Source organism: Micrasema longulum, unplaced genomic scaffold (genome assembly GCF_059751315.1).
Source record: "Micrasema longulum isolate JH-2025_06_02 unplaced genomic scaffold, ASM5975131v1 h1tg002029l, whole genome shotgun sequence".
In the NCBI taxonomy this organism is placed as follows: domain Eukaryota; kingdom Metazoa; phylum Arthropoda; class Insecta; order Trichoptera; family Brachycentridae; genus Micrasema; species Micrasema longulum.
Window position 1 is genome coordinate 103,899 of NW_028279197.1, and position 14,854 is coordinate 118,752.

The 14,854-nt window shown below is 31.2% G+C and overlaps 2 protein-coding genes and 1 long non-coding RNA gene across 4 annotated transcripts in view; 2 read left to right on the forward strand and 1 right to left on the reverse strand.

Moving 5' to 3' along the window:
* Nucleotides 1-212: 212 nt before the first annotated feature.
* On the forward strand, nucleotides 213-4,053 carry Prx5 (Peroxiredoxin 5). The gene is made up of 3 exons (XM_088238987.1): nucleotides 213-386; nucleotides 900-1,166; nucleotides 2,879-4,053. The coding sequence occupies exons 1-3, from the start codon at nucleotides 288-290 to the stop codon at nucleotides 3,068-3,070; spliced, it is 558 nt and encodes a 185-aa protein (XP_088095113.1). The 5' UTR covers nucleotides 213-287; the 3' UTR covers nucleotides 3,071-4,053.
* LOC148273228 (uncharacterized) lies at nucleotides 2,877-6,019 on the reverse strand. The gene is made up of 2 exons (XR_015824632.1): nucleotides 5,835-6,019; nucleotides 2,877-5,763 (listed from the first exon to the last, which is right to left on the reverse strand). It is a non-coding gene; the product is annotated as an uncharacterized LOC148273228 (long non-coding RNA).
* Nucleotides 6,020-6,200: 181 nt separating this feature from the next.
* LOC148273229 (apoptosis-resistant E3 ubiquitin protein ligase 1) overlaps nucleotides 6,201-14,854 on the forward strand; it is a 39,612-nt gene continuing 30,958 nt past the window's right edge. Inside the window, exon 1 of one of the 2 annotated variants that reach the window (XM_088238988.1) lies at nucleotides 6,201-6,477. In XM_088238988.1, coding sequence (XP_088095114.1) covers nucleotides 6,300-6,477 — 178 coding nt within the window. In that variant the 5' untranslated portion in view covers nucleotides 6,201-6,299. Of the gene's footprint in view, nucleotides 6,478-12,633; nucleotides 12,645-14,854 lie in introns of those variants that run through there. The other variant, XM_088238989.1, reaches the window with a different exon arrangement.

A 14,854-nucleotide genomic window follows, 5' to 3' on the forward strand; every position in this document is an offset into this window, starting at 1 on the left:
GACGGCTGTCCACCGCATCACCGTTCACTGCGGCCGTTAAAATACGGGCACCGCTGTCCTAGGAAACCCTAGCTTTATGGAAAGAAATGTTTGGAACGTCGTTCCCGATGCGCGGTCCGATCTGTACGTGCGTGTACGTGTTTGTCTCTAATACATCCACAATATTATGTCTTTGGTATTTTTCATTCAAGTATTTTCTAGATGTGCACTATTGTTATTGTCTATGATTAGTTATCAAACGCCTGTCTGATTTGTCTCGCCGCTCGCGGGAAAGATTCTCATTTTCAATGAATTTTGCCAGGAAACCGGTTGTTGAAGTTACCGCATTCTTCGCATCGAAATCATTTAAAAGACACATTTTTATATCCAGAATGGTTTCAATCAAGGTATTGTTTTTAAAATCATTATGTAATTTTAGTAATGTCGACGTGTTATGTCGTGTAAATGTAAACATGCATTTATATGACCAAAGTGCGCAAAATTTCCACCAAAGTACTTATTTTATTGTATAATTTTACTAGAAGTGTAACTGGTTGTTTTATCAAACAATAAAAAAACATGTCGGCACATAATCGAACCGGCTTAATTATGTTTTGAAAGCTGCATTCAAAACATGCATGTATTTAGTCTTGGAAATATGACAATTTATTGTTACGCACTAGACTTGAAATGAAAACTGAACTTAAGCAACGGGTATTTTCACGATCGACTTAAAAATTTTGATATTTAACAATTGAATTATTATGATTAATGGGGGCTAGAAACAAAGATGCAATATCTCATACTAGAAATTTAATTAATTCAACGTTTCTAAAAAATTACAAAATGATGTAATGTATTAATTGTTCGTCATATTTTGTTTCGTTACTTCTTTAAAGCGTGTTTATTTTGTTTTTTAGGAAGGAGATAAAATTCCCAATATTGATATGTATGAAGACTCCCCAGCCAACAAGGTGAACATTGCTGACTTTTGTAGCGGAAAAAAAGTTGTACTGTTCGCAGTTCCCGGCGCCTTTACTCCAGGATGCTCCAAAACTCATTTGCCTGGATATGTCAGTGGTGCAGATAAAATGAGAAGTGAGGGCATAGCGGAAATCGTTTGTGTATCTGTTAATGACCCTTACGTAATGGCTGCTTGGGGCAAGGCTCACAATACTACAGGAAAGGTAGGTTTTTATTTTATTCCGCGTGCCCATAAATAATTGCATTATCTTTTGAAGTACCTACAGAAAGGTATTCATCATACAAACCTATAGTCAGAATGTCGTAAGGCAATAATATCAACCCTACAGGAAAACTAAATGCTGACTTATGACGCTTTTCCCACCCATGATAATGATTTTTACACTTACTGTTAGGTTGAAAAATTTTAACAACTCACTTATGATTATTATTATTATGGATAATTATATATAATGCCATTTCACAAGTGCTTTACGAAAGTGATATAATATGTATACATGCATAGTATAATCTATTTGGAATAAACAGTAGACGCTCTCTTAACCGGCGCCGCTTCAACCGTCAACCGGCCTCTTCTAGGAATGCCTCTTTTGGAGTGATGTGTGATGTTTTCCTGTACATATTTTTTTCAGTTTATGAAATGTTCATTTTTAATGTGTGAGTTTCTAATACAGAATAAAAGTTCTGTTATCTTAGTGTTTTGAAAAAAAAAAAAGTTTTTTTCCTTCCTTGCGAAAGTGTTTTTTTAATTGTGTTGTTTACTACCCTCTCTTTAACCGGCTTTTTCGTTACACGGCCCTGGGTCAGTCCCACCAAGGCCGGTTAAGCGAGTGTCTACTGTACATCAGAGGCTAACTGTGTATAGAAGCGATTATGCGCAGCTTACCATTATATTTGACTAACTATAACAATGTTTTATTGTAACTTTATTTACAGAAAAACAAATAAATAATTAACATTTATTTTAAATCATTTCCACCATTTGTATTTTCATCCTGATATAAATATAAATTTTAATAAAGCGCGGCCAGCGCTTGTGGTGAGCCAAGAAACTAACCGATTATTCCAGATTATTTTTTCATACAAATAAATATACTATATTTTGAATATATTAACCCCAGTGCGGGTTTTTTCTCCTAGATGAAACTTGCAGAATTCACAAATTATTTGAAGATTCTTGATATGGAAAACAGTATTTCAAACATTGTTTCTTAAGGACTATTTTTCTTTGAGATGGTACTTTTGACATAAGACCATAATTACTTTCATGCGTCAGATTGCAGGACATAAAGCGCTCCACGCGGTCGTTTCTAGCACTATTAATTACTAGAACGATGCGGCCAGTTGACATTTCAATTGAATACCTAATATCGACTGAATTCATATTGCTATTTTTTAATGAATTATATATTAAAGCAATGGATAATAGCACGCATAAATAAACAATTAACAATACATTCAGTAAAAAAATGGGACCCGTGAGGTTGAACTTGCCAAAAAAGAGTCTGGCTCTTGTGTTTGGCAAGTTTACAAAATAACATAAAAAAGAAACAAAAAATTAAATAATTCTTAAAAAATTAAATATAACACTAAATGGATATTTTTATTTTCATTTACTAAAAAATATTAAATAAAAACACTAAATTTAAAAATATAATATAATATATTACGAAGTTACATCGTTTGAGTTGATTTCATAGATGAGAATTGTTGTATCACACAGAACCACAGAAAAATATCAATTTATAGTATATATTACTCACATTATATTATGTACCTCCTATGTAGGTACAAAAATATATGATATTTTTTTACAGCTTACCTGTAAATAAAATCACCATTCGCCACTGCTGTACATATATTTAAATAAAATAATTTACTTTGTCATATTGTATGTATTTTTCTTTGTTTTTAGGTACGTATGCTTGCCGATCCGCTTGGTGCCTTCACTAAAAGTGTTCAACTTTCCACCGATTTACCTCCATTGGGTGGACTTCGTTCCAAGAGATATTCCATGGTCCTTGATGATGGTGTTGTGAAGACACTCAATGTGGAGCCTGATGGTACAGGACTATCATGCTCGCTCGCTGACAAACTGAAACTCTAAAAACAAACATGTAGTTTAACAAAGCATTTCACATATTAACCAATTATCTAACTCTTATATTAGAATAGTTAATATAATATAAATACGTAACGCTTAAAAATACAATATCAATATTGAGTTAATTTTCTTAGTTCTAGTATCACATTTTGTTATGTAACATATTAAATAAAAAAATTGTTTTCCTAAGCCAAATTGTCAATTATTATGGCTATAAAATTAAGATTATTGATATGATTCTTAAAAAAAGATTATAATTTAGTTATTCATTTTTCTATAGGTAGTCTCGTAGTTTTCTTATATATAATCAATTTTTATCAAAATATACATGTTTTACTGAGGTTGATTTCGGGAGTTCTGCACATTACCAACATATCGGGCAGCTGATGATGGACTTTAAAATGCTGTAGAAGAAGCCTGTTCAAATTTGAAGGTTTGGAATCGGGTTGTGGTCCCGTGGCAAGTGTCATGGACTCGCGGATCATAGGTCCAAGGTTCGCACCCCACTCTACCCCCATTTGATTCCCATTTACTAATAGTGCGTTATTTACAACTCGTTGAAAACGGCCCCCAAAATTGAGGTATTCAGGTAAATCATAAGAGAATGCAAATGTTTATTTTTATTAAAAAAATAAATAAATAATATCGACATCATCGGTGTCGAAAAGGATGTCGAAATCTATCTATGTATTTAATTTTGGCTTAGTTCTTCAAAAATATATTTTCTTTTATTATTCATTTAAATTTTATTCATAATATCTATTTGTATTACAATATAAAGATACGCAATAGAATAGTTAATAATAATGTTTTTTTTGCCTAGTTGGAAGTATTTTTATTTTTTTAGTTTGCATACTTTAGAACTAGTGGTTCCAAACATTTTGCAGTTATTAAATAATAAACCTTCCTTCTACTTTTGGCATCATCTTATATATATATATATTTTTATTCTTAAAATGAAAAAATAAATTTGTTATAAATTTTAACCTTGTTTTATTTTGTGTGTCCCTATGAATATTCACAATACTCAGTGCCATATAAGAATATAATATATTATACAATATTTTTATCTATATTAAATATTGAGTAGGTAAAGCATCGTACATATGAAACAAATAAATTAATGTAATTGTAAAATATTCAAGACATTATCATTAACCTTGACTTTATTCACCTTTATCAGTTTAATAATTCAGTCAATCATTATTTAAACACACTTGTAATTACATAAAAATGTACTTATTTATGGAAAAATCAACTACATCTAACCCAGGTATCAAATTATTTACTTTTGTACTGTTATTTGTTATGACATAAATTGCCAAAAAAGACTTCATGAACCTCGCTCTCTAAAACCTGTTCTATGATCATGACGACATGTGCTTAGTAAATATGTTATCCTACCTAACATTTATTTATACAAATATGATTCACAAACAATACATTAGACATTGGTATAATCGTCATTGTTTGTGAACACATCATGTACCTACAAATAAGTATAATGTTTTTTTTATGAATCATGTTAATTTAATTTTGACAATTAAAGTGAGAAGTTAACATGTGAATTTTTGCTCTTAAATAAACAACCCATTTCATGAGTTGTTTTTTTATATTTGTATTTTTTTTTTTCTAATTATTAGTTTCCATTCAAAATAAAATTATTTTGATAGTAAGAAACCTACAGCCACTTTTCTCTTAAAATGATGTACATTTGTTTCCTTCATAACTTACAAATAAATTTAAACCACGTAACCGTAGGAAAATCATTACCTCCCAAATAATAATTTATCTTTATAATATATTTCTGGAAAAAAGCTTTTTGTTTTCTACTGCATTTGATTACATTAGTACACCGTCACCATATTTAACTTGTAACAATACAGGTTTGGATGTACTTTGACATTATGTAGAGTCAACATGAATTAACAACATTTGTCAGAATTGTGGCACCATACTATCTCTCGTGGAAGAAGTATTGTGGCAGACGTTAGTTTCTAAGTTGAATTTTCAAGAAATTGTGAGAAAATGTTAGAAGTGAAAAAACTATGCATATTTCAAAGCAAAATCATACATGTTTTGTATGAAATGTGTTCACAATATAGGGGACTAAATCTAAGCCACATGTGGGTTGAACTCTTATAAATCCCCATTTTTAATAAAATTATTCTTACTCTTGTTCAACGGTTGTCTTATCAAAATATCTCTTATAACATATAAAATAATAATGTTCTAAAGAAATTGTGATTCTATAAAATTTTGCTGGTATTTAAAAATGACATAATAATATTTTATTGATTAAACTGGCACTCACTACGTTTCTTTGTTACACTAATAAACTTTATCATAGTAACACTTTTATTTTTTATAACATTTTTGAGATAATTTTTAAGTTGCTTTCATTTTTTGCTTTTCTTTTTTCATTCGTCCACGTGCTTTGTAGCTGCAAGATGTTTAATAATATTCATTTATTTTGAATCCTGAAATAGGGCACACATAACCATATTCCTATGTGCATGTGCTCTAATATTAACAATGTTCATATATTTCATAGCTTAGCTTTCATATTATGTAAATTAAACTTATTGTACAATTAATTGTAACTTAATCTTCAACTGTAAATAGGGTCCAGATTTCTTACGGTCCATGCGCTCTGTAGCTGCAAAATATGTTGTTATCTAGATTATATCTGCAAACTTTAAAATAAAAATTAATATTTATTAAAAACACTTGGTATTTTGTTTTGTTAATGGGATCTAGGTTGTACCCATCGGTGAGCTCTGTGGCTGCAAGACATGTTTTATCTTGCTCCTATGTATTATTAAAATTAAAAATAAACTATTGGAAACGGGGAACTCAAATTTCAACCGCTTATGCGCTCTGTAGTTGCAGGGCGTGTTGGGATGTTTATTGTACAGTGCCCTTGAGATAATTTTCCACAAAAATGGAGCTCTAAAAAATATCCAGAATAAATATACATTACATCACTATCTATTAGTGTAGTGACTGACCATTTTGCCATTCCAATTTTGTAATCGATTGTGGCCAAATAATCATCTTACCATAGACAATAGAGATGTATATTTTTGATTTAGATACAATTTTGCTGTAGCCTCTCGTAAAATGTCAAATGTAAATTGATAACACTTGAGTGTAGTGATGAATTCGTGAATTAAAAAGTAATTATATCGTGAATACATGCATAAAACGCGTTATATAATGTTTATTTACAATGCTCAAGGGGGTTAATTTATTTTTGGGCTTGATATTCATAGTACTTATTTCATTTTCATTCACAAAACTAGTATCCTATCTGTGGGGATCCGCTCTTTACACCGGCCGAACTGAAGCTGACGTTTGGTTGGATCAAAATGATTTAGGCGATTATAAACAGTTATTTAAGGACAAAGGTTTGTTATACATTCAAAATATTTAAGATAATTAGTACCCTACATGAAAAAAGAACCTGTTTTGAACCACAAAATAGTGTGCACATCTTTTCATTCAATATAGTATACTTAAATAAGTAAGCAAGGAATCCTTATTTATACTTATACCCACTATAATAAAAATACATAATGGGAACTGAACTTATATCTTCAATATTGCTTTTCATTCCATTCTGTTAATTTTCAACACTAGGTTCTTAGTAAAAAAATCGATTTACAATATCATTCATAGATCAAATTAAACATTATATTTTATCTACCCATATACTTATAATTTCTTATCAGGAAAAAGAAAGTCACTAACCCTAAAAATGACTGTTTAAGTTGAATATGACATTCGAAGCGTAAAATTATGTTTTTTTTGCACCACAACAGGCCAGGAGGCCCAATTACAGTGGTAAACACCCAGGCCTGAGAAAAATCATGTTATTTAATAGGCTGACGTCACCAGGATAACTTATTAAAAAAATGTGAGAATTCTAATTATTTGTTTTATACTATGTGACTTTATATATATTATATATAAAAACATTTAAATAAAACGACAGGCGCTGTGGCGCAGTGTGTTAGATGACCAACTGTGAAGCTGGCATCGCATGTTCGATTCCTGTCAGTTGCAAGAAAAAATCCAGGTTTTTTTTTTTTCTCAATTAGTCTGGGTGTTGTGGTGTATATTTTTCATAACTTCTTCCATATTCTCTCTCTCCCACCTGCTGACAAGCCTCTGAAATGGAGGCTTACTTCCTAGGGAGCTATTGATTTCAGCCTTTATTGATGTGGGTGAGATGCATCTGATTGAATTATTTCACCCACATACTAGGCAACGCCTGAAAATATTTCAGCGCTTTAACTTCACAAACATCAACAGATGGAAGAATTGAAGGAATGTAGATGTTCAAATATAGGCAGAATGGTGAATGTGACAGTGTGTAAAGCGGCCACTTAAACCAACCAATGACAGGTCATAAGCCCTGTAGATGCTTAGACTTCTATATTCCCTTCTCTAAAATGATCTCCATCTCTGTTGTAATATGTTAATGTATGTATAATGTTTTTGATAGATAAAAATGAAAAAAAATATAACTCCCTAGAGGGGAAAATCCAGTCTTTTGTCTGCAAACATTTGGACAAACTCAAAATATTGTTGATCAATATATTTATTCATCATATTTGTTGATGTATTTTTTTGTTGACTTTTGTAAATATTTATTTTTCCTACATCTTGGTACAATATTTTTTAATTTTCATTAAATTAATTAATTTAATTTTCGTTGCCTTACTAGGTTAGGCTGTATCCAGGCAGTTTTCAGTCATTCTCTTGTATAACATCTTCTGGTTAACTAAGGTACAAACTCTGTTCTAAGCGAGGCAAGGAATACATAACCATTTTAAATCTAACCATTTTAAATACAGCGTATAGGGAAATATCAGGTTTTTTTTACAATCATTAATTAATAAGGGTCTATAAAATACTATTAAATAAAAAAAATTGTGTGCCTCGTGGTGTAATGGTCAGCGCGTTAGCCTACCATGCAAGAGGTCTCGGGTTCGATTCCAGATACGGTTGATATGCAATATTGATTTAAAAGGGTGTTTTCACACTAGAATATTTCATAGTCCCTGGACTGGTACCTTAAGCGTAAGAATCATCATCTTACCTTCATGTAACAAAAATGATCAAGATACTCTGCGATTGGTGTACCGATGTAGTGCTCTATGCACCATTAGGTGCGGAAAGGGAAGATGATGACTTATTAGAAGCATAAAAAATATTTTTTAATGTATAATTTTAAATTTCCGCAAAAACGGTTCATTGCATTGGCTGCGCCCCTAATACGTCACGATTCTGTAAAGTTTAGAACATTATTAATGACTGCTTAAATTAAAATTGAACATCGTCACAATGAGGAAGTTTAGTGCTTTTTTTTATTTGTTAATAGGCTTTTAAACTAAGCCAAAATATATTTTTTTAATTTTTATGCATCGTATTATCAGCGCTACGATTTTTCAAAGTTTCGTATTTCTGAAATAACTCCACGTGTGACTTTAGAGACTCTCTTCCGCTTATTCTCGATCAGTTCTGCCCATTGGTCCATTCACGGCAAGCAAACCGGAAATCTTCCATAACTCTCTTATCATTGGTTGATTCATATGATCCAGTGACGTCGTTCAAAGTAGTCCGTTTTTATTAAAACATTTTTTATTATTTATTTTTTCGTACATTTTCAGGAAACTTTTCGGTATAATTAATTTAATGCTCCAAATTTTACCGCACGCAAGTGACATTTATTTTATCCAATTTCCCGTAGGGCTTAAGTTCCTCGTTGTGATGGCCAAACATGTCGCGTTTTTGAGGAGGCAATTTTCTTTACAATATTATTTTAAGAGTTATGTTGAAAACATTTCTCTACAATATCCATATTGATTTTCAAAGTTCAACTATTTAAAAAAAATCCATTTCAAATATTTTTATCGATATTCGTAGTATGTGATATTTGCCTATTGGAATCATGTTAAAAAACTTGTCCAGCAAAGTTAATTGCTTTGACGAAGAAACTCGTTTACGAGCAGCGAGGTCCCGCACACGCTTGACGTTGAGTTTTTATTTCGTGATAACGATCCGGATGTTTGGAGTTTGGATGAACGAAGTTCTACTGTATTGAAAAATAATTGTGAAGTACTATTTACTTATCTAATTATAAAAATAATATTATCAATTCAATATGAAAAATAAAAATACATATTAAAATTTTTGTCTTATACATGTAAAATCTATATTACAAAACCGAAAATACATGTGTGTGAAATTTGGATACATTATTCTGGATGCAAGTAGTAGAGACGTAAAATTTAGAACGAACGTGTAAAATGTCATGTCTAAATCAACCCCGCTGATTTTTAGCAAAAATTTTCTCTGTCTTCCTCGGTATGAGTCATTTTAATTCTAAAATCTAACTTTTCAATGGTTAGTCGTAGCAATGTGAAATTTGAAATAAGCACTTGATATGCTAATTATAGATTCACGGTAGTATTTTTTAATTACTACATTTTTCTTTCTTCATCGGCTACAGAAATGAACTTTTTAACGGTGAGTCGTAGAGACGTGAAATTTAGAACGTACGTGTAAAATTCTAATTCTAGATCAACCATGAGGCAATTTTGTATCGTTCTTCCTCGGTATTATTAATGAATGAATTCATTTTATTATGAAATCTAAATTTTTAGCGGCTCAAATGCTATTTATAGATTAACTTTCCTGTTTTCGAGACAATTTTTTGACGGAAAGTCGTAGAGACGTGAAATTTAGATTTTTTCTATTTTTATTTATTGAAATATATATTCGAACAAATTATATAATATACATAAATATAATGAGATTATACAGAAATATAAATAAAGTAAAGATATCAATATGTTGAGAATGAACTGAGAGACTCAGTTTACCCTGAAGATGGCTCCTGCAATGGTAGCCGAAACGTCGGAACAAATCCAACACACACGGTATCACCCAAAAAAGAAACATATTGATAACAGTGACCGCGAAAACCTTCGCACCTATTTAAAGTAAAGATAATACGATAAAATGGATTTTTAAGTCCGAGTAAACAAAAATCTTTTTCTTTTATTATTTCATTATTATTGTAATATTTTATTTGTTTTTTACTTGTGGAATGATGCGGAGTGGCTATTTCAATGAACGCTTTTCTTATTATTTTTTGACATTGTATTTAGTAATGTATAGAAAACTATAATTGGCCTATAATTTTGGTTTATTTGTAAATATTTTTTTTTGTTGTAATGGCTGTTTTCTTTTAATATCGATTTTATTGTATTTACAATAAAATAAAATTAATTAATTAATAAGATTATACATAAAAATAAATATTTCTACTAAATACAAAAATCCACCAAGCCACTTTTTGTAACTTGTTGAATTTCTAAATCAATCGCGCTGCTTTTGAGGCAAAATTGTTTCGACCTTCCTCGGTATAATATAACTTTTTAACCGTAAGTAGTATTCGTGACGTAAAATTAAGGGGATTTTCAACGAAAATATGAAACTAATAATTCATAGATGGCACTTTTATAGTGCACGTTTATTTTCATTGGAAATTTTACAAAACTTGGTTTGCGGAAACCTTACACTATATTGATTGTAACAAATACCATAACAATATAATTTAGGTCCTTTTCACAAAATTGTGTACAAAACAAAAAATAACTTATAATATTATAAAAATAGCTTTTAAAAGAAAGTTTGACAAAAAAAATTTATTAAAAATAACAAAGTAAAAAATAGTTAGGTAAAATAGTAAAAAAAGCCCAAAAAGAAATCATTCTTAATTAAATTGAATAAATCTGTTAATTATATTGTTATTAGAAAAGATATTTAAAATATTCTTACTTGATTTTTTAAAAACATATCCCTACCTGTTAATATACATACTATGATATTTAATTTTAGAGGGAACGCGGTCCGACTTTTCTTCATACAAACGTACTCTCGTATTTTCTCCCTGGATTATTGCTCTAGCGCGGTGATTTTTTACACTCTATAGATGTTAGCGTGTCTTTATCGTTTTACTTTTTTGATAAATTCTTATGGGAGCTAGGACCATCCAAAAACCCATAAAAACCCCCATTTTTATCTGCCATCTCTGGACTTACGGTATACCTACAAATATAAATCATTTTGTAAAATGGAAACAACTTTCGGGGACAGCTTTTGTCTATTTAGTAAGGCATAATCAATCCGACGTGCAGTTGTCTTTTTCGCACAATATCTGGGAGGCATCTGCGAGAGAGTGACAGAAAAACTATGTACAAAACCAAACACCTATCTATAAAATTTGTCTGTCACCGCATTTCCGCTTAAGTAGCATACACAGACGGGGTCTACGTTCAAAACGCACGCAAAAAATGCGGTGATGAATTTCGACGCTGCCCGGTTGAGTTTTGATAAAAAATAGCGCTTCGATATTCGAGGACATAATATATTCATAAATATCGACCAGCTGATTTTAATCTAACCTCAATCGGACGGCGAACCCAGACCCCGATTATATACAATTGGACCTTATTTGGGTTGCAAAGATGATGTAGATAGATATTTGTATTTTATTTGGGTTGCATTTTTTTAAATGAAATCCATTCAACAACAAAACATATATAAAGAAAAATTAAAAACAATTCAGGTTGAACTTGCCAAAAAAGAATAAGGTTCTTTTGTTTGGCAAAATTACATAATATACTTTACAATGTATTTGTTTTGCATGTATGTAGTTATATATTTGCACTTATTTTTTCATTTCCATTCTCCAATTATGAAAAAAACTTTCAACTATGCTTAAAAATACTCTTAGTTATTTATTAAGAAATACGTAATCGGTTTTGATTTTTGAATAGCCGCGCTGGTTTCAATTATAAAAATCTTCGTTAAACAAGACTGCCAAAAGAATAAAGTTGACACAAGAATGGTGTAACACGAAGGTACCTTTCTGTTCTTTGTGCCGCTTATATCACCGGGGGCGCGCGCACCACTCCCGGGCGGGTGGTGCTCCCCCCGCCCCCGCCCCTGCCCGCGGCCCACAGCTCACTGCCGCCGCTGACGTCCGCACGGCCGGACCCTCGGTCGAACCATCCAACCCCCTTCCCTTAACCTTTCTCCCAGTCGCCCGGAATCTTTAGATCACATTCCCCAACCTCGACAAACTCTTCCACCCTTCCATCGTCCATACCCTCTCCCTAAACGAGTCCTCCGCTCGCGATACCACTAAACGCAAACATTCCGCGTCCCGCGGAGGCTCCACCTGACACCACCGCCGATTGCTCGCGCGGAATCGCTTCCGATATTTACTCTTATCTCGTGCAATGAATTAAAAACGCTAGTTGTGACAATGTTGTGCCGTAAAGTGATATATTTTTACGGGTTACAAAATTATCTCGCAAATAACACTCGTATCAATTGTCTATAATCGTACTGGTTTTTCTTATTTTTACACTTTTTTAACATAATCGCCGTTTATCGAATATATAACAGAATAACGGAACATCGAACATGTGGTCGTTCGGAGATTCTGAAATTTACTCCATCGGAATGGTCCATCCGTCCAACAGCACCAATTCAGGTACTCGAAGACTTTTCTAATTAATTGCAATACCCACACGCACCTTCGTTCCAGTCATGATTAACAAAACTGTTCATTTTCTTACTGTAACAATATTGACACATTATAAGTTGTTTCCTCCCTTTAAATATTTTTATCTTATGACATTGTTGCAATTTGCAATAGATTGGCGAAGCGTGACCTCCTCTTGTTACGTACGTACCCTATTCCAACATGTACCTAGTACTTTCAGGATAATAGATTGACCCAATGCTGAAATTGGAGCAGACGCAAGCTTTGATCAAATTTATGCAATCGACTTTTAAGTTGTCAAGAAATAGTGCATCCTTGAATTCTTTAATAACAAATTTAGATTATATTGATATAATTAGATTATATTGATGTTTTTTGTAGACATTTCTTGATAAAACTCCATAGTTAATGATTTAGATACAATTTAAAATAAAATTATCAATAAACTAAACTTACTAAACGTAGAAGCGTTTCTGATCTGTCTTTCCTCTTCAAAATTTTAAACAATTTTATCGATAGTCCATATCTCTTCGAGCGTATTTCAATCAATTTTCCCGTAAAGTCAACACGACAAGTTCATTTTTTTTTATAATTCATTGCCCAAAAAAAATTTGTTCAAAACTCGTTTATTTATCGTAGCTGCTCCAAATTTAATTTACTTTGTCCCCATTTGCATATTTTTAATACAACATTTTGTGACTTAAAAAAAAAACTTTTTGAAACATTGTAAAATGAAACATTTGGCAGTGTGTAATAAGTTTATGTTCCTTTAATTATGTTTATTTTATTATAATATCAACATTTTGAATTGGTCAACTATAACAATATTATGAAAAACCCTCTCCTCCACTCTATTTCCTCATCCCTTAACCTTCTTACGAGCTCTTTTTTTTCTCATGTCTTATATAATATATTATTTTTCTCTTATTTCATTTAAATTATTTATTGACAATTCTTGATGGAATTCCATTATAATGATGTAATAACTTATATTTCCATAAATTAAATATATATATTTCCATAAAAGTAATTACATCATTATTATTTTTCACTTTACTGTGTAACATGTTCTCTCATTATATTTGTGAAAAACTTGAACTGGATGTATGTACCTACTATTTTTTATATTTTGTATTCTTATATAACAACTGTTGTTTTTCCTTAATAAATAAAAATAAATATTTTTAAAAAAACTTATTGGTTTAGTCCACCAGTCCCGATGATGCCTTCTTAGGCGAAAGCTTTCGTTAGTCAAAATGAAATAGTAGTGACACGAAACCAAGAAGTTTTATTGATAATTTCATGTAAATCATCAACAAATTTAGAGTTGCACGAGTATTACATCGTATGTAATACTTTATAATTCGTGGCACTAATAAGTGAACCTAGTTGCCTTATTACTAAAATGCTCATAAGTTAGGATTTTTTTATTATTTGAATAAAAATGATCTATTATATTATAATACTAGCGGACCCGACAGACGTTGTCCTGCCCGAACGTTGGCAAAAGACTTTTCATTGATAAGTGGGTACCTAGGTACTTGTTTGTGATTAAATTCAAAAACGAAAAATAGTTTATATTCAAATATTGAATTCACGTAGGTATCTAGGTACTTGTTTATGGTTGAATTCCTAAAAATAAAATAAATATATTTTTCAAATATGGTATTCTTTTTGCAAACGTCAAACTCCGGTCATCTCACCAACGGAGGGGTGTACTTATGTAGGAATACGATTTTTAAAAATGTATTGAATATAATATTCTTTTAGTATTACCAAAAACCTGTAAAAATATATAAATGGGTAGAAATTATAAGGAATTTAAGGTAATAATCTGATTGAATCCACAAAAAACAAATGCTGTTTGTAAACATTCAAAAACAAACTTTTTTTATACCAAAAAAAAAACAACATATTTCATTTTTTTGTAAATGCATTCTCCTCGAATGCAACCCTGGTAGATCAACGAATAAAACATTTATGCTCCTTACTTTTTTTTTACATATTAGATTGAAGATTTTAATATCTACGAACACGCACAGCTCAAAGATCTATATTTCTCTGAAAACCGCACGTAAATCGGTTAAGCCGTTTAGAAGAAGTTCAGTGACATCACACGTACAGAGGAATTATATATATAAAGATAGTGAAATGGTTAGAGGAATCTGCTTTTATGCACTTAAGCGTCATGAATTCAC